Source organism: Phyllobates terribilis, unplaced genomic scaffold (genome assembly GCF_046119375.1).
Source record: "Phyllobates terribilis strain yellow unplaced genomic scaffold, ASM4611937v1 Scaffold_7__3_contigs__length_470593459, whole genome shotgun sequence".
Classification (NCBI taxonomy): Eukaryota; Metazoa; Chordata; class Amphibia; order Anura; family Dendrobatidae; genus Phyllobates; species Phyllobates terribilis.
Genome location: NW_027362767.1, coordinates 308478653 through 308498939, shown reverse-complemented (window position 1 = coordinate 308498939; position 20287 = coordinate 308478653). Strand labels below are relative to the sequence as shown.

General features: G+C 43.5%; 1 protein-coding gene across 5 annotated transcripts in view; it reads left to right on the top strand.

Annotated features, from left to right (window-relative positions):
- TENM1 (teneurin transmembrane protein 1) overlaps positions 1 to 20287 on the top strand; it is a 1319062-nt gene that overhangs the window by 1010588 nt on the left and 288187 nt on the right. For all 5 annotated transcript variants that reach the window (XM_073641092.1, XM_073641091.1, XM_073641090.1 and 2 more), the window contains 2 exons: positions 5298 to 5417; positions 7652 to 7913. In XM_073641092.1, coding sequence (XP_073497193.1) covers positions 5298 to 5417; positions 7652 to 7913 — 382 coding nt within the window. The remainder of the gene's footprint in view (positions 1 to 5297; positions 5418 to 7651; positions 7914 to 20287) is intronic.

Sequence of the window (20287 nt, the reverse complement as noted above, 5' to 3'; positions counted from 1 at the left end):
ACCAACCCAAATATTTAATTTCAATGAGCTCAGTTATAGTTTCTTCTTTATTATTTCAATTTCCTACAACTGTTTAATAATATATCTAACACTAGAAATTAATCGAATCGTATTATTAAAATTAGATATGTGCACAGAATTAATATTAAGGTTTGCAATGTGAGTCACATTTAGTAACGTCTGGTTATTCACATCATCAGTGTCGGACTGGGGTGCCAAGGGCCCACCAGTAACCAACTTCAGGGCCCCACTTTTCAGCTACATGCAAATGTTGACATTATCCTCAATCACAAATTGATATAACAATGAACTGGGTAGATTGTTAAATGAATAAGATGCTGCCTTTGTCTGTACATAGTGATTCAAGAATATAGTGCCAAGTACTACTCGTAAAAGAGAGGGGTGGCCCACCAGAGGATTCTCCTGTTCTCCTGTGGGCCAGTCCAAGCCTGCACAGCACTAATTCACAGCATATTCTGCAGCTCTATGTAGAGAAAGTAGACTAGAAAAATTGCGAAAATTTCAGTAAATGTCAATGGTGGATTCAATTCAGGGCAGAAAAACAACCAGGCAACAAAAGTTGAGTTGAATGGCAACCGGTCACACAGGTCTCTCCGCTCAAGTCTTTGATACTGATGAAGAAAGCCAAAATTTGTGCTGGTGATCTTGGGTGTCTTTGGTGGCTTAGGCTTTATTGGTGAATGGGCGCATGTATAATCTGTGGCACCATTCAACTCTTCTTTTTCCCATGGGAAATGGGGTATACCAATGCCCAGTACTATGACCCCCACCGTGTCACCAATCTGACAGTAGGCAGGTGATAACTTCTTGCTGGAATACCCCTTTAAATCCAATTTTTGGTGACGTTAATACAATTTTTGCTTTATATTCTGTGCAGTCATGTGCACATAAGTTGCAATATGTTTTATTTATCAGCAATGGCCAATCCCCCACACAACGCACGGCAATGTACAGAGTAAATATTGGAGCAAATGATACTTCTATTACATTTACAATTATAATTCATATCAATGTGCTCAGCACTGTCCTGTTTAGTGTTCATGTCTTACGCTGGTAGACAGTACATAAATAATACCGTACACATACAGAATAAAACAGCAGCACTATTCAGCATAGAGTTTAATCTTTAACTGGAAATGTGATCCAGTATATAAACTCTAATATAGTGCATAGCATCAGAATGGTCTATTTTACATAATTACCAGAGAAGGAAATCAATGGAGAGAAGAAATGTTGCTTATGCAATGCAAATAAATACATTTAAAGTGCAGCAGATAGCAATTCGCTTTAATGCAGATGCACATAGAATAAGGAATCTCGCACATCTTAGGAAGGTTGTAATTTGCCATGGAATGTAAAATATGAGATCCAAGGCAAGTCTGTGTTCACAGGGTATGAATGATGGCAAATAAAATAAATGCATCAAGGAGCACCAAGATAATGCAAAGAATAATGATGGTGGTGATGGATTTATCACAGGAACTTGGGCATTGCATTATATGTGGAATATTAAACAGCGCATCGGAAAGTCGCTTGGAAACAGGGAGAAAAACAAATGAGCCAAGGCGTAAAATAAAGGATGGATTATGTCTACGGGTTCACAGTGTGTTCCTGGGCACCAAAGGTTTTTGTACATAGTCACATCTGTAGACTTCCGACAAGTAGGAAAACACTGCTTAGAATAAATTGGAGCATATATACAGCCATTTCTGCAAGACATGCATAGTTTAGTATTTTGAAACCCTATCAAGGTTATTATTATAAGTCCCAATGGTTTTTTAGGTTAGAAGGTCCTGGAATCGATAAAAAACTAATTTAATATATGTAAAAAAACATTACAGTCTAACACATATATGAGAAGATTTCAGCTTCACTGAACTAAGCATTAAGATGGTTGTTAAATTCAGCTTTGAGACGTTCACTGGTGTATAGAGGTGTTATCTTTTCATATCTGACAGATAATGGCAGAATAATTATCTCCTAGAACTCCCACTCTTGGTGCTGCTTTGCTACTCAAATGTATTGCTACTGACTGTAATACCAAGGTAATTCATCAGAGACAATGGAAGTGGGGGTGATCAGAATTTTATGTTAAATTCATGTGCATCTACCTATCCTCCTTGACTTGTTATGCAGGAATCAATCTTGTCTTTTAGCTTTTCAATGCCTTTTGTAATTATATTTATTAAGTATAAGTCATTCTAAATTCAGTACATAAATCTCTATTTTGAAATATAAGTCAGGGTCTGAACAGGCAGTTGGTGAGGAGGCAATTGCCTAAGGCAGCAATAGGGGAACACAATTTATGGATTTAGAGAGATAAAAGGTTGTTTTGGGTTTTTTTTTTTTACCAGTCACTGTTTTCATATATAGACCAAACAGTTACCAGGAGGCTTCTGGAAAAGAAGGTCTCCTGAACTACCAGAAAAACGGTCAAATCTCTGGTGCTGCTAAAGCATCATGAAACTTCTTGGAAATCAGTGCTTTCATTGGTTTCTTGTACTTGATGGGGAAGTTCCTTAATCAGATAGTCTTAGCATTAAACTTGATCTTAAGGGCTCACCTGGTGATGTGAATTCTCTAAGCCATAGGTCATGATGGTGCAGCGGAGCTGGACTTGCTGAATGGCATGTAGATTAGCAAGGACCAGTGCAGTAGAATATGCAGTACAGTTGATGGGCAAGTGGAGCTGGAAGCATTAGATGCAGCTGAGCCAGCTACGCAGACTGAATAGGGACAGGAGAGATGTAAAGGCAAACTGATATCTTTCTTTAAAAAGTGCAGTTCCATTGGCACACATGAATAGCAAAAATAGGAAAACTGGTAACTTGCTTGCCAAGATGTGGTTACACCCAGGAATAGCATAGATATATAAGCAAACTGGTAGCTTGCTTGCAGAGAATGTGGTTACTCAAAGGAATATCAGAACTGTATAGTCAAACTGGCACCTTGCATGCAGAGGTGCATTTATGCATAGAAATGGCAATGTAGCAAATATGGACAGAATCAGTATAGCAGAGATGAACTTATTAACATAAATTGGCATTGCAGATCTAAGAGTGCAATAGCGCCTGGAATTCTGGGTTGAGCTTAGAATTAGTAGTTGGTTGCTGGATTTCAGACAGACAAAAAATATTAGACATCTGGCTGAGCCAGAGTTAAATGGAAGAGGAGGCTAACTCCAGAAAAAGCACCTGGTAGCAGAGTGCTTTAATTCCTGAATATTCAAGCAGTGAGTAGCTGCCAGAGCTGGCATGAAAAGGCCTAAGATGACATCAGTGATGCTTGCTGGGCTACCAATGTAACTCGACACACCAACACCAAAGGAGCCAAACATAGGGGAAAGAAGCAAAACCCAGTCACAGAGCTGAGACAGGTGTATAACACCCACTTTCAGGTGATGTGAAAGAGGAGTGGAGGAGGAGTGAAAGAGTTTTGGAGGGACATGTTCAGAAAATATGCTTTTTTACTGGATTCCATGGATTAAATAATGCAATCTTCTATGTTATTCCATACCTTTTCTTTTTATAGCATGCTGGCATAAAAAAGCCAGATTAGAAAAGCAAATAAACACAAATCGTAATAATGCTCCCCATTGTCTTATCTTTCCTTGTCTGTCACAATAGTTCTGGCAGCATTGTCAGTCTCACATAATATTCATAAACCAGGAGCTAATAGACTGCAAACTAAACAGTCTGTAGAAAAAGAGTGACCAACTAAATTTCCTATGTCTTCCCTTTTGTATTGTAAAATTGATTATGTCAATGAAATATATAGTAGGAACCAGAAAGATTGAGTTTTAATGTAAACTAACCCAAAGCTGAGATATGATTTAAACAAATATAACAACAGTATTACTCATATTGCCAGTGTTTATCATTCTGCAAGAAATACTAACCGTTTTAGCAGCATTATTTTATAGCTATGGCATTTGTCCTATATGAGATCTAACAGGATAACTTTCTATAGACCGTTTTTTGAATTACCTAGAATCAACAATCCTGCACAAAACGTAGATTCTATGAGGTCATGCATCCTGTAAAGTTCTGTAGTTAAGAAGACATAATGCCCAGGGTCTATTTAATGTGAATGTAATAGTAAAATGTGGTTGGTTCAGGTCCTCAGCGAAATCTAACCAGATCTTCTCTGCAGGATGGGATTCTGCCTGTAGGGGCGAATTATAGGATATACGATAATCAGATTTGTAAAGTAACAGAATGCAGATTTTTTGTTAGATTTGACAATTATTTCTGTGGGGTGCCTGTTGGAAAGCCTTCAGGCATATCATATAATTTCTCTGATTTTCTTTACCACACTTCATGTTCCTTTGTAATTGTTTGAATGACTATTATACTTGGACCTGTTGGTTATTTTACACTTGATAAAGATGTCGGTATGGCATTGAAACGAGTAGTAGACAATAAAGAGCCTTCTAAGAATATTGCAGCCAAAGACTTCTTTCCAGCAGCACAGCCAATTTTTAAACATGTTTTTATCCTGTTTTGGTACATTGTACAGTGACAGAGAGCTGCTAATCAGCGCTGGGGATGTGGTTGGACTAGGAAGCACGAGGCCAGTTGTCGTGTAGTGATAATCTCCTGCTGATAATACACTGATTGTATTTAAACAGCAAAACACCGCCCAGTAAGTGACACATCACTGTAATAAGGGCCTCTAGTCATACATTATGGTGCTGTCACGGGTGTGGCAGAGGTGACAGACAGTTGCCCTGCAGTGGTTTGCAGGAGATCTCCATGTTTGGCAATGCAGACATCTGCCTAGATAGGAGGCTGTGTTTAGGACCCAGCGACTACCTCCCTTTAGTCTGGGTGTATACAGCTGCGGAGGCTGTATAGGGACGTTAGGGGAAGACAGGGTGACACTTGTCCAGATTAAGAGGTCACCTCTTCCCCCTTTCCCTAGTGTCTGGACTCCCTTTCCCTTTCTCCTCTGTGTTGCACTCACACCTGGCGTGACTCTCTGTGTTGCACTCACACCTGGTGTTACAGGTGTTCTTGGATTACATAGCAAAAACCTGGTGACAGTGGCGGACATACTAGTGGTGCAGCATGTGCAGGCACACAGGGGACCATAATGTAAGAGGACTGGCTTTCACCTCCAAAGCAGGTGGAATTGTGCGTTATGATGCGTTATTGGACCGCAAAGGGCCCATATACTGTTCTTGCACAGGGGCCTCTTCTCTCTGTGGAGGCCACTGCTGCTTAATATCTATAAAATTGATTGAATTTAACAATAATTCCCCTTCTTTCTTTTAGTCGTTCCTGTGTAGTTCGAGGTCAAGTGCTAGCCGTGGATGGAACACCATTGGTAGGTGTCAATGTCAGTTTTGTGCATCACAACGACTATGGATATACAATCAGTCGTCAAGATGGAAGGTACAACTTTTCTTAACAATTTTCAATTAATACTGAACATCTGAAGCTGCTAATAAAATGCTAAAATCATATATATGTATATCCAAAGCCAAACCTGTCTTATAAAGCACATTTTACATTAGGTCATCTATATGTGTGCACTACAGATCAATAGCAGATTACATTATTACATATTGCCTATTAAAAATCATTTATATTTAGTCTGAAGTAGCCCAGTATATGTTTTCCCATCCATTGTGTCAGTGTAAGTCACTAAAGATAGACATTAGCAGCATTTTTTTATAAGCAACTAGCAACTGTGGGCATATGCGTGCAAATTGGCCTCTGGTACCTCAGCACTGGCTATATAATTATGCATATATACTTACTACTTAGACATTTGTATTATGGTATATGAATCATGAACTAGTTGTCAAAAGTTTTGTTCTCTCCAGAACAATAATTCTGGAAGTACAGAACCACTCATGAAAATCAGTGGAAAGTTTTGTAAGTTGACCTCATTCATCAAGTTCATTTATGATCTGTGTAAAAAGTTGTCCTGGTTAAACTTCACTAACAAACTATGTTTTCACTATGGATATATTTAGTTGCATTATTTGCCTAAAGTAGCATTATTTCAAAGTCCAGGCCATATCCTTTTTTTATTTTACCCATCAAACGCTTATCATTTATCTTAAGTTACATCTGTCTTTCAATCAGAAGCAGACAGTTATGAGTAATGATGATATCTCTTTTTTGAGTGTGTCATTTCCAAACATTTGTAGAGATTTATTACAATTACTTAAACACTCATGGTGACTATTTCCCTAAAATAAATATGGGGTTCCCCTTTCTAGAATGTTAGCATTTTATTTTCCTCTCCACATTTATTATAGTCATATGGAATAGAGTTTATATCTATGGAGGCACTTTATGTATTTAGAAGAGACGGCAATTGATATGTACCTTAAAGCAATGTTCTAGTACCTAAAATGTTCTTTGTAAATATCTATCTTTATACACTAACCACTTTTGTAATTGGCTTTATTATACAATAGCCTACACTACTCCCTATCCTGCTAATCCCTAAATGTGTTTTGTTTACTTCACTTCCTGTGACGTTTTGTTTTGAGAGGAGTCTCAAACAAGATGTCACAGGAGGCTGGGGCTGCACTCATTTCTGTGTAGTGTCTATCACCTCTCCTGGAACAGGACGTCATCAGGGGGCAGCCGTTCTGTTACTTACTACAGTTTGTTGTATCAGCGACCTCTGAAGATGTCCTGGATTCAGGGTGATAGACACTGTGGGAGGTGTGAGCGCAGCATTGGCACTCGGTTTCTATCTCCACTGCAGCATTTTCTGTGAAACAAGATGTCATCAGGGGGCGGAGATAGAAGCAATAAGTGACACCAGTGCCTTACCACAGCTTGTAGCACCGCCTTAAAATGAATCATCACTAGAGGACAGGGCTAGTGTCACTTGCTGCTTCTATCACTACCCCCTGACATTTTATTCACAGTTAGAAGATAGAAGCAGAGTGCCGGTGCTGCGCTCACTTCTCCCACTGTTTCTATGGATGGTGCACTTTGAAGTATTTCCTAGTGCCTTCACCCCAATAGTGTACCAGACATACAGTACCTAAATATTATAACGATACAGTAATGATAGCTTTACTATAATGTGATCTAATAACACCTACGCAAAGGTGTTATTTCCTAAATAACTCTAACCAATGGCTAAGCTAGACAATATAGCTGTATCCCATGCTCCAAGTGTAGAATTGGAGTTGCAAGGATCAAAACCACTGCCGCACCTCTAGGTAGTCTTCTATTCACATACCATTATAGATAATGTAGAGGGTGTCTGCCTCTACATCTTGCTGCTGTCAGATTACAAAACAAAAACCTGCTGACAGATTCCCTTTATTAACCTATGCTGGTAAAAAAGAGTCCTGAAACCTAGGCTTGGGTGTCATAGACAGGGAAGCCATAATTTTATTTATTTATTTAGAATTTTTTGGACTCGTATTGTACCTCTAGACACCTCCATTCTTATATAGAGATTTGATTAACTTCTGGAAGAAAAAAAGAGCAAGTTTTCATATGCATATTAAAAAACAACACAAGAAGTGCTTACAGGTCTGACACAGGGATCAGCATTCTCTCTGTATACCACCCATAAACTCTGAGCATGTAATCCTATAATAAATTTGTCATCTCCACTCATGCTATCCTATTTTGTCTCATTATCTTAGTTTTGACCTTGTCACTCTTGGTGGCATATCTATCACTTTACTATTTGAGCGATCGCCCTTCATAGCTGTGAAGAGGACACTGTGGCTTCCTTGGAATAAATTCATAGTGGTTGACAAGGTGGTGATGCAGAGGTCAGAGACGGAGACCCCATTATGTGATATCAGTAGTTTTATCAACCCAAATCCAATTGTTCTTCCATCACCATTAACAACATTTGCTGGATCGTGCTCGCAAAGAGGACCCGTGATCCCTGAGCTCCAGGTACGTTAATCTCACATATACTTTATAAAGGAATAAATGTATTTTTTTTTCATTTGTCAACTATAACTTCTTTCTTTGTAACTGTGTCCCAAAACCCTCTGATTTGCTTTTATGCGTCTCTTATAGCTGCCCTAGTCATCCTTGTTACTAAGCAACAGTCTTGGTGCAATGTTAAAAAAGAATATGACCACAGACCATGACACTCATGACAAAGCTGTGTCCAGGGATGGATTGCTCTCAGTAATGAGACAGTCTGCAATAGTCCCAATAGCCTGTGCCTATGACCTCCCAGAAGACAACACTGTAACAATTGCTCTATTATTTCTAGTAACCCGTATTTAATATTTTTCAAGGATGTTTTTAAATGTTCTTGAAACAAAAAATGTCTTTTTATTTTAATATAATCCACTCTGCCTTACCCTTTTTGCATTCATTTATTTATGCATGTTTTTATGAAAATGGTCAGTGTTACTACTGGAAGAATAATAACCCCTGTATAGGGTTTCCAAGCAATTATTATTTTAGACTGCTTATCCAAAAATCATGGACAACCAACATTTTTCACAAACACATTAGAAAACAATAAAAAGGTATAAAGATGATGGGTGGTATATGACGATGTATAAACACAGTAACCACATCATTTACTCTGACTTGTAAAATGATGATAAGAAAAACAAATTTCAGCATGTGACCCCTGCCCTATAGTGTGTCATATAGTACCCAAATAATATAATGATACAATGTACAAATAACATGACCATATTTTCGGTCTGCGTGCAATCCGATCACACTCTGACCAATGTTAGTCTATGGGACCGTGCACATGTACAATTTTTTTCCTTGGACCTTGTCGGTCCGAGGAAAAAATGGTAGCATGCTCTATTTGGATCTAGAGATGAGCGTTGTTCTACTCGAACTGTTCGCCAATCTCAAATTCGAGCTGGTTTGGGCGGTGTTCGAGCCGTTCGGCGAACACGAACAATTTGAGAAAAATTCGGCTGTTCGAGGTTATGTTCGATAACTGTTCGTGCACCAAAATCATAACTGGATTTTTTCTCAGTAATGATGAAAATTAATGTTAATACGCAGTTTGAGTGTACAGCGGGGTGGGGGGAGGGGCAGGGGATGGATCTCTGCAGGAACAATGAAGATCTCCTTTTTTTTTCTCTTTCCCGCATTTGCAGTGGGGAGGTGCAATCTGTCAGCCTATCAGCAGCGCACACACGGAGCGAAGTGCTTTTTTTCACACAAGCAAGGGCATGTGTCATTGGCAGTGTATGTCACATGTCCTTGCCCTATAAGACCAAGCCATTTTCCCCGTCGCCACCATTTTCTCACTGCTGCAGCTGCGTGTTAGACGGCACCGCTGTTGCTGTGTGCGCTATACCTTGTTAATTTCAAGCCAATTTTCGCACAAATCTACAGATAGCTTGGGAGTAGGGAATAGTTGTGATTGCAGTCCTTTTAAGGAGTAGGTTACAGCATTTCCTACGACTTTTATCAGGCAGGTCTGTGCTCTTAAATAGATAGGTTGGGAGTAAAGACTAATTGTAATTGGAGTCCTTTTCAGGACTAGGTTACATCAGTTCCTATCAGTTTTTGCCAGGCAGGTCTGTGCCAGTGCTGTGCAAGTTTTTTTCACAGCATTTGGCTGAATCTAGCAAAGCTAATCCTTTTTGGCCTATTGCAGAGTGTGTTAGTCAGTGGAGTAGCCTATCTGTGTTGCAAGATATACCACCTGTGTATAGAATACCAATTTTTTTACTGCACCTAGTGAAGTAAAATCTTTTGGGCATAGCATCATTCTATTAGTCCATCTATACTGACCTCCATCAGGTTGCAAATTGAATATAATTTTTTTCTGCATCTAGCTCTGAAAAAATATTGGGCTTCTAGCTGTGTGTGGGACTTGTTCTATTAATCCATCTATACAGACCTCCATCAGGTTGCAAACTGAATATATTTTTTTCTGCATCTACCTCTGAAAAAATATTGGGCTTCTAGCTGTGTGTGGGACTTGTTCTATTAATCCATCTATACAGACCTCCATCAGGTTTCAAACTGAATATATTTTTTTCTGCCTCTACCTCTGAAAAAATATTGGGCTTCTAGCTGTGTGTGGGACTTGTTCTATTAATCCATCTATACAGACCTCCATCAGGTTGCAAACTGAATATATTTTTTTCTGCATCTACCTCTGAAAAAATATTGGGCTTCTAGCTGTGTGTGGGACTTGTTCTATTAATCCATCTATACAGACCTCCATCAGGTTGCAAACTGAATATATTTTTTTCTGCATCTACCTCTGAAAAAATATTGGGCTTCTAGCTGTGTGTGGGACTTGTTCTATTAATCCATCTATACAGACCTCCATCAGGTTGCAAACTGAATATATTTTTTTCTGCATCTAGCTCTGAAAAAATATTGGGCTTCTAGCTGTGTGTGGGACTTGTTCTATTAATCCATCTATACAGACCTCCATCAGGTTGCAAATTGAATATAATTTTTTTCTGCATCTAACCCAGCCAATAGTTTTGGCCTAATACCACAGTTTGGCCACTCAGCTCTGCTCGGTTCCCATCCATTGTTTTTTTGTGCAAACAACTCCAGAGTTGTGAATTAGTTAACCACCAAAATGAGTGGAAAAAGGCCTGCTGCTGGTGGAAAGGGGAATAGGCGTGTTGGGAAGGGGAAAAAAGGTTGTGTCCGTGGGGTAGGTGTTAAAGCAACAGTAACATCTGCAGAAGAAAGACCATCTTCCAGCCAAACTAAAATGTCTACTTCTTTTAGCGGACAATGTGATAAGATCCCTTTCTTACGGCCACGCCAATCGCTACAAATTCCAGATGAGGCACAAAAACAGCAGGTGCTTCAACGGATATCAAGTGCTCCTTTAAGTGGGCTCTCCTCCACATCAACTTCAACATCACAAATACTCCAGTCCTCAAAGGTGTCACCCCAATCGCACTTGCTTCCTCACAGCTCCCAAATCTCCAGCTGCCCGTCTGAGTATGAGGTAGAACAGATGGTTGAGTCTGCAGAGCTGTTTACTCATACTATAGCCTGGGAATCAGAGGTCGACTCCAGCGCTTCTGTGAATCCAGACGAGGAAATGATCTGCACTGATGCCCAGAATCTTTATGAGTCGGATCCAGGACCAGACACAGAAGGTTCTGACCATAATGTAGACCCTCATTCCCAAACTGTAACTCCTCTTGGTGGAGACAATGAGGAAGACGATGCTAAGACTCAAATACCTGATTGGAACGACAACTTTAGTTTTTTGTCAGGGCAGGAACAGGTTGGCTCTGAGGACGACGGGTGTGATAACGCACAGGGTGATGATGATGAGGTTGGAGATCCCACTTACTGTCAACCCACAGTTAGCCAAGAGATGAGGTCAGCAGAGGAGGTGGAGGAAGATGCTAGTGACGACGAGGTCAGGTTGCGCCTTCCTGTACAGATACATAGTACTGGAAGCACGTCAACAACTGCATCCTCAAACACAACTCTGCCTCTCACCACAAGTCGTGGTGGCTCTTCAGGTCGCATGGGTGCTAAGCCTTGCATAGCCTGGGCATTTTTTCAGATCGATAAAGATGACCCAACTCGTGTTATCTGTAACATTTGTCAGCAAAAGCTAAGTAGAGGCCAAAAAATACATAGTTTGAGTACTTCATGCATGAACCGGCACATGGACATGAAGCATAAGTTGCAGTGCGAAGCTCAGTGTGCTACAATGCGGCCTAGCCGGCCGGGCCAACCACCGTCTGCCATATCTTGTGCATCCGCGGCCTCTTCATCCTCTGTGACTGGGGGGACAGCAGTCACACCTGTTTTGGGGCGCAGACCTGCCACCTCTTTACCCGCAACAGCCAGCGTGATTGGCAGGTCATCATTTTCTTTGGAGGTGGGAACACCAGCTGGTGTTGAGCGCTGTCCGACATCGATAGCACCACCTTTGGATCAAGGCAACCTAACATGTCCGCCTGCATCTTCCTCACAGACCGGCAGTTTGCCGGGGACACCCTTATCAACCCCGTCTAAGCACAATAGCCAGCCCTCGGTCCCTCAGATGTGGACAAGTAAAAGACCATTTCCTCCTAGCCATGAGAAAGCTAAGAGGTTGAATTTCACCATCTGCAAGCTCTTGGCTACAGAAATGCTGCCTTTCCGCCTGGTGGACACAGAGGATTTTCGAGACCTTATGTCCGTCGCAGTGCCCCAGTACCAGATGCCCAGTCGGCACTACTTCTCAAAGAAAGGTGTGCCTGCGCTCCACCAGCATGTCGCACACAACATCACCGCTTCTTTGAGAAACTCTGTGTGTGACAGGGTGCATTTCACCACAGACACTTGGACGAGTAGGCATGGACAGGGGCGTTACATGTCGCTGACTGGGCACTGGGTAACTATGGTGACAGCAGGACAAGGGGCTGCTGTCCAAGTCTTGCCGTCCCCACGAGTTGTGCGTCAATCCTCTTTATGTCAAAGTTCCTCCACTGCTTCTGCCTCCTCAACCTCCTCTCGGTCTTCCACCTGCACCCAAAGCCTGTCTGGTCATGCCACAAGCTTTCTAACTGCGCAGAAGGGATCCTGCACACCTCCTTACTATGCTGGCAGTAGGGCTCAACGTCATCAGGCGGTTTTTACATTGAAATGTCTGGGAAATGTGAGTCACACAGCTGAGGAGTTGTGGTCAGCTCTGGAGAACCAATTTCATGAATGGTTGTCTCCACTGGACCTGAAACCAGGGAAGGCCGTGTGCGACAATGCTGCAAACCTGGGTGCGGCCCTTCGCCGGGGCAATGTCACACACGTGCCTTTTATGGCTCACGTGTTGAACCTGGTTGTCCAGCAATTTTTAGCCCACTATCCCAGACTAGATAACCTTCTGCAGAGGGCACGGTCGCTGTGTGCTCACTTTCGCCGTTCGCATCCCGCAGCTCAGCGACTTACATCTCTACAGAAGTCGTTGGGCCTGCCACTTCACCGGCTAAAATGCGATGTGCCTACCCGGTGGAATTCAACTCTGCACATGTTGCAGCGACTGTGGCAGCACCGACAAGCCCTGGTGCAATACGTTCTGACGTATAGCCTGGGCCAACGAGATCCAGAGGTGGGGCAAATCACGCTGGAGGAGTGGTCTCAGATCAGGGACCTATGCACCCTTCTGCACAGTTTTGAAATGGCAACGAAGATGTTTAGTGCTGACGATGCCATTATCAGCATGACTATTCCGGTGATTTACATGCTGGAGCACATGTTAAACAGAATTCGGAGTCAGGTGGTGGCACAAGAGGAGGTGGAGGAAGTAGAGTAGGAGGAGTTGTATGCGGAAGGGCTAACATCTGCAAGGTCGGCAGCACCAAGGCGGCAGGCATGTGAGGGTGGGGGAGATGGTTTTACCAGGGCGCATGGTAGCAGCCAAACTAGTGAGGAAGGTGCAGGAGCCCAGGAAGAAGTGGAGGACGAACTGATGGAAGACTCATCAGATGAGGGAGACCTTGATCACATTTCTGTTGTGCGAGGTTAGGGGGAGAGGACAGAGGAAGGAAGCATGATTGTTACCTCGCCACCAACACAACAGGGACTTGGTGCTCCTGGATGCGCAACACACATGAGTGCCTTCTTGCTGCACTACCTGCAACATGACCCTCGAATTGTGAGAATTAGAAATAATCCTGACTACTGGGTTGCCACACTGTTAGATCCCCGGTACAAAAGTAAATTTGCAGAAATTATTCCTGCCATAGAAAGGGATGCACGCATGCAGGAGTATCAGCAGAGACTGTTGCAGAATCTTACATGTGCTTTTCCACAAAATACCAGTGGTGCACGTAGTGAATCTCACAGTTCCAACTTGCCAACCATGGGACCGTCAAGTGTTCAGCACTCAAAACGTAACAGAACCACAGTATCTGCTGGTAACATCAATTTTGCAGAATCATTTCACCACTTTTTTAGCCCATCCTTTGCAAGGCCACAGGAGACAGAAGTCTGACACATAGTCAACGCCTAGAGACGATGGTACAGGAGTATCTCCAAGTAAACATTGAAGCCACGACTGTGTCACTGGACCCTTGCTCTTTTTGGGCTTCCAATCTGGATAAATGGCCGGAGCTAGCCACTTACGCCTTGGAGATCTTGTCATGCCCCGCAGCCAGCGTTCTGTCTGAACGTGTGTTCAGCGCTGCTGGTGGTGTGCTGACAGATAAGCGCACGCGGCTCTCCACTGATAATGTAGACAGACTCACGTTCATAAAGATGAACAAATCATGGATCCGAAATGACTTTTCTACTCCTGTGTCATCCTGGGGAGAGTAAAAGCTTGATGATTGGTTAAAATCACCCTACCAACCGTTTTAAGCTTTCAAATTACTAATCATGTTTATCTGTATCTTGGCTGGAAAATAATTTGGGCTTTGTAGCAGTGTGCAGCACTGATTCTATTAGGCCATCTATAATAAGCTCCACCAGATTTAAAATTACTTATCATGTTTATCTGTATCTTGACTGGAAAATAATTTGGGCTTTGTAGCAGTGTGCAGCACTGATCCTATTAGGCCATCTATACTAAAGCTTCACCAGATTTAAAATTAATAATAATTTTTAGCTGCATCTAGCCCGGAAAATAATTTTGGGGCTCCGAGATGCGCAAGACACATAAGTGCCTTCTTGCTGTACTACCTGCAGCATGACCCTCATATTGTCAGAATTCGAAGTAATCATGACTACTGGGTTGCCACACTCTTAGATCCCCCAAACTTTTCGATCAACCTTTTCATTTTAATAAAGACCAAAAAAATGGTCATTTTTGAAATTATAAGCATTAGCAGGTTGTTAGAAACTGAAATCAAACAGTTTTCAACTCAAAACTTTATTCTAGGTGATGTTACATTTTCACATAGGACCCCTTGTTCGAAAGGAGCTTCTGAACTCTCTCGTCCATTGAATTTGTCAGGTTTTGGATGGTTTCTGCTTCAATTGTTTTGCATGAGGACAGAATACCCTCCCAGAGCTGTTGCTTAGATGTGAACTGCCTAACGCCATCATAGACACTCCTTTTAATGATGCTCCAAAGGTTCTGAATGGGGTACAGGTCAGGGGAGCATGGGGGTCACACCATAAGTTTGTCCCCTTTTATGCCCATATCAGCCAGAGATGCAGATGTTTTATGTGCAGCATGAGATGGTGCATTATCATGCAGAAAAATGATCTTGCTGTGAAATACACGGTTCTTCTTCTTGAACCATGGCAGGAAGTGCTGTTTGAGAAAATCCACATACATTATGGAGTTCATCTTTAGCGCCTTCAGGGATCCTAAAGGGGCCGACAATCTCTCTCCCCATGATTCCAGCCCAAAACATTACTCCACCTCCTCCTTGTTGGCGCTGTAGCCGTGTTTGCGTGGGGTGTCCATCAACCAGCCATCCTCCACTCCATCCATCTGGACCATCGAGCGCTGCACGGCACTCATCCGTGAACAAAACAGTTTTGAAATCAGTCTTCATGTAATGTTTGGCCCACTGGAGCCGTTTCTGCTTGTGTGAAGTGGATAGAGGAGGTCAACAGGATGGCGTATGCATAACTGCAAACCTCTGAAGGACCCTGCATCTTGTTGTTCGGGGGACGTTGGAGGCACAAGCAGCTTCAAAAACTTGTCTGCTGCTATGACAAGGCTTTTTTGCCGCTGCTCTTTCAACCTGACGTAATTGCCTGTAGGAAAGAGTCCTCAATTTGCCCTTATCAGCACGCACACGTGTGTACTGTGAATCAGCTACATACTTCTTGATTGCCAAGACACTTCATCCTGATCATCGCACAATGTTGATTGTAGTCATGCCTTGACCTAAACACTCCACAATGTGTTGCTTCTCAGCAGCCGACACATCCTTTTTCTTTCCCATTTTGGCAGAAAATGTAGGCTGCTTAATAATGTGAGACAACCTTCTTAAGTAGTCTTGCCTTTCATTGGACACACCTGCCAAACTAATTAGCACAGGTGTCTGCAATTGCTTACAGTGATATAAAGAGCCCTGACACACATCACCATCAATGAGTTTAACTGACAAACAAACAAATTCTTCCCTTATCACTCCTAAACACTTTTTGCATAATAATTTGGAACGCAGTGTACATGTGCTTTTCCACAAAACACCAGTGGTTCACGTAGTGAATCTTACAGTTCTAACTTGCCAACCGTGGTCTGTATGGAGTTGTTCAATAAAGGGCCCAAAATTAAGATAACATAGATGGGAGAGGTCTCTATGAATAGGAATTCCTAAGTATTTGATACCCTGTGAGGGCCAGGCAAAGGGAAAGTTGGACTGGATGGAATCCTATATGGATTTGGGGAGGGAGACATCAAGGGCCTCAGACTTCGCTGCATTGATTTTAAAATTTGACCATGTAACAAAGTGATCTATTTCAGCCATAACAGCATGGATGGATATATGTGATTGAGTGATATATACTAGGACATCATCAGCAAATAGAGAGCACTTGTACTCGGTGCCTCCCACCTCAATCCACCTAATATTGGGGTTATGGCGAATTGATGAGAGCAGGTGCTCCGTCACTAGGATGTATAAGAGAGGGGACAGAGGACATCCCTGCCTTGTCCCATTGGTGATTGTGAAAGGTGATGAAAATGTTCTGATGCACCCCCTGGGCCTTGGGACACCCGGAGCCGGACCCTTTTTGGTGGATGCTGGTGGTTGTAGTCTTCGTGGCGGCGACCCGGTTCCGTGGCTCAGGGTGGTCAAACCAGTGGCGGAACTATTTATGTGGTTTTGATGTTTAAATGTCCGACTACGCCACCCGTGGATTGCGGTCAGAGTGAACCGCCGCTGCAGGGCAGACCGCTGAGGCTGGTGTTGTGGGTGCAGCAGAGCGTAGCATAACTCCCCACGGGAGGAGTATAGCCTCAGGGCAGTGTATGCGGAGGATGGGGGTGATGGTGCAGGGCAGCAGCAGTAACGACACGGAGTCAGTGATGCAGTCCAGGGCCTTTACTCACAGTTCTTATTATCCAGACCACGTCTGCAGGTAACGGCTGCCCACGTCGTACTGTGCTCACCAGGTGAGGGGCTCAGACAACTCCCAGATAACTTTGGAGCGCTTCACAGGACCCCCTTTGTGTGTCCTTTGTCTGGCCTTTCTTACCAACCCTTCTGTCCGGCTGCCTCGGGCCTCCTCTTGGTAAACTTGGCGCCAGTTTCCCTGACCCTATGTGGTGCCTTCCTAGCGGGTGTAGCGAGGGGCTGCGCCACATAAAATGTCACAGCCTCCGCTTTCTAGCTGAGGGTCGTTTCCTGCCTCCACTAGCTTCGGGGACCGGTCTCCCCCTTTGGCCTGACCCCTCCACGCAGGTGGATTCGGGCGTGCGGTGGCGACTCGCCCGTCCGCACCCCTGGGATCCCTTCATTCCTCGTTCCTGGAGCCTTCTCCGCTCCTCTTCCTTCCTTCTCCCTCTTCCAGGCCTGGGCCTCTGTTACTATGCCCGCCTCCGGAGCAGAGCTCATGCAGAGCCCCTGCTCCCTGCCACTTGTGCTCAGACTTCTCTGCACTGAACTAAGATGGTGCCCACCTTTTATACTCCCTTCTCAATGCACCCAGGAACTGCTTCCTCCCTGCTCCTGCACTACAGGGTTCCCCTTCCTCAGTGTTCCCTCCCCCCACTCCAGCCAGGGACAGGGACTGTCGTGCCCATCTCAGAGGCATATTGGTCGCCCTGCCCCACGGCAATGTGGTGTAATGCATGCAGGTGTCGGGTCCTGATCCACACTCCATCCTTACCTGAGAGTGAGATATCACACCTCTGGGTGAGGTGCAATACCTCTGTAGCAACCGAGCCCTCAGGGTGCTACAGTTCCATTTATCTTCAGCCTAGGTGACGTATTGTGATACAGGGCCGTGATTTTGGCTATAAAAGGGTCCCCTAGACCCCTACCCCAAGCTTTTTAAGAGAATCATATATGGCGTGCCAGGAGACTCTATGGAATGCTTTCTCAGCATCCAACGAGAGTATCTAATTACAAATTTTTAACTGCATCTAGCCCAGGAAATACTTTGTGCCTAGTAGCAGTGTCTGCTAGTCAGCGGATTATCCCGGCTGTTAAGCAAGCTACACCACCTGTAGTTTAGACACTTAATTTTTTCAAAGGAAATGCTTCGGGACCATGGGATACTCAGTGAAGAGCATCAGGAGGCACCCCAAGGCATAGGGGCTGGGACTGGCAGTAGGATGCCTTGCGGTGGACAGCCGAGCTCGATCCTTATAAAATCTTTTTAACTGCAGCAGCTTTAGTGGACGCTACTGGAGCTGGAATTACGCGGCTGCTGGCATGAGACTTGCCCTCCAATAGATCCTTGTAAATGGATTTAAAGTGTATTCATTCAAATTAGAGAGACAATTTAAATTAAAAAGCTTAGAGCTGCCTCCACCACAGGGGGGCTCGCTCGACCCACCAGCGGACAGGCACCAGTATTGGGAGAGGGGGGCTGGCCATCAGGATTCACCGCGGCTCTGGCACAAACCTGGCGACACGGAGGTGGCACGGGCAGGAGCGGACTGAACGTGTCAGCTTCTCACTTTTTGGATTTCAGAAGGGCATGACATGCCTATATCTGTGTCTCCCCCTCCTTTTACTCCTCCACCTCTTTTATTTTCGCATGACTATATGTACTTGTCACTTTTCCATGTGTTAGTTATGTCTTCTGAGCAGTTTGTCAGCTTTTGGACACCTTTGAAGGTGTTTTCTATGTGTTTCTATGTGTTTTTGTTTGCCTGCCATTGGTTTTAACGGTGTTCGAAGGTGTTCGACGAACAGTTCGACGAACAGTACGGCGAACACACGGGTGTTCGACGAACCGAACCGAACTCGAACACTACGGGGGTGGCTCAACACTACTTGGATCCGATTATCGGATCGCACTCGGCCATGCAAATAAATGACATCTGCGTGCAGTTCGGTTTTCACAGATTGACAGAATGGAAACGATAGAGAATTATTTTTTTTTCCATCTTCTCCTCCAAGAAAATCAGATCCCACTCTGAACACACTCTGATCAATCTCTTATCAGAGTTTGATCAGAGTGTGATTTGCATAACGGCCCGATTCTCTTGGATGAGAGGAAATACAGCCATGTGACCCTAGCTTAAGGTGCTCTAATAACACCTGGAGACAGTTTCCTAAAGGCCCCGTCACACTTAGCGACGCTGCAACGATCCCGACAACGATACGACCTGTCAGGGATCGTTGCTGTGTCGGTATGTGGTCTCTGGTGAGCTGTCAAACAGGCAGGCTCACCAACGATCAGGGGAGCAGCGACATCGTGGAAAGAATCTTTCCACGATGTCCTGCTCCTGGTTACCAGCCCGCTGAAGCAGGAGCAGGCTGGTAACCATGATAAACAGCGGGTTACTAGGGGCACATGCGCACCTAGTAACCCATTCAGCGATCAGCGACCTCACAGCAGGGGCCTGATCGTTGCAAAGTGTCACACATAGCGACATCACTGGTGAGGTCACTGTTGCGTCACCAGAACCGTGACACAGCAGCGATCTCGCTAGCGATCTCGCTATGTGAGACGGGGGCTTAAATAAAACTAATCAATGACTAAGCTTTACAGTGTAGCTGTATCCTGTGCCCCCAAGTGTTGAATTTGTGTTGCAAGTGTCAAAACCACTGGCGCCGACTGATCGCACAGCTCTCTGAGGCCAACCCTGAGCACATTTTTGCAATGGTTGATTCTGTTGAATGAAATTCCTGGAACAAAAATTGCTAGGAGCTGGGATCAGATTTAGGTTTTGCATTTTTAATTTGAAATATTATTCTATTATTTTTAATCTTAGAAATGTTGGTGGATCTCAGCGTTTGCACATTTTTTCTTATTTCTATAGGCTATTATTAATATATTTATTTGATTTTTAATATAATATTTCACTGAATCTGTGATCTCAATTAGAAATTACCAGGTAACCGCTTATTGGTAATGGCATAAATTTGCCCCTTATTTGCATAATACTAAATAAACAGAAAGTACACTGAGTTAGTTCAAATCTATAATAAATTGAAGGGCTTTTTTTTAGAGCCAAAGATCGTGCTTTCCATTCAGGTATGCAAAAAAATGAGAACAGTGAGACATAGAAAATTGCACAAGGATACAGTTTATTGCAGCCCATTCTGAATTAAAAAGGCCCCCAAAAAAACTTTTCTATCCCCGTGAGACAAAAAGTCACAGCCAAGGTCAGGGATGGATGTTCTTACCTAGTGAATCATGCCTATCATATCCATTTTGGCTGCCACCACGGTGGATCGGAAAGCTCAGACTAAATTCAGCTTTTATTCCATAAAATGAGAGCT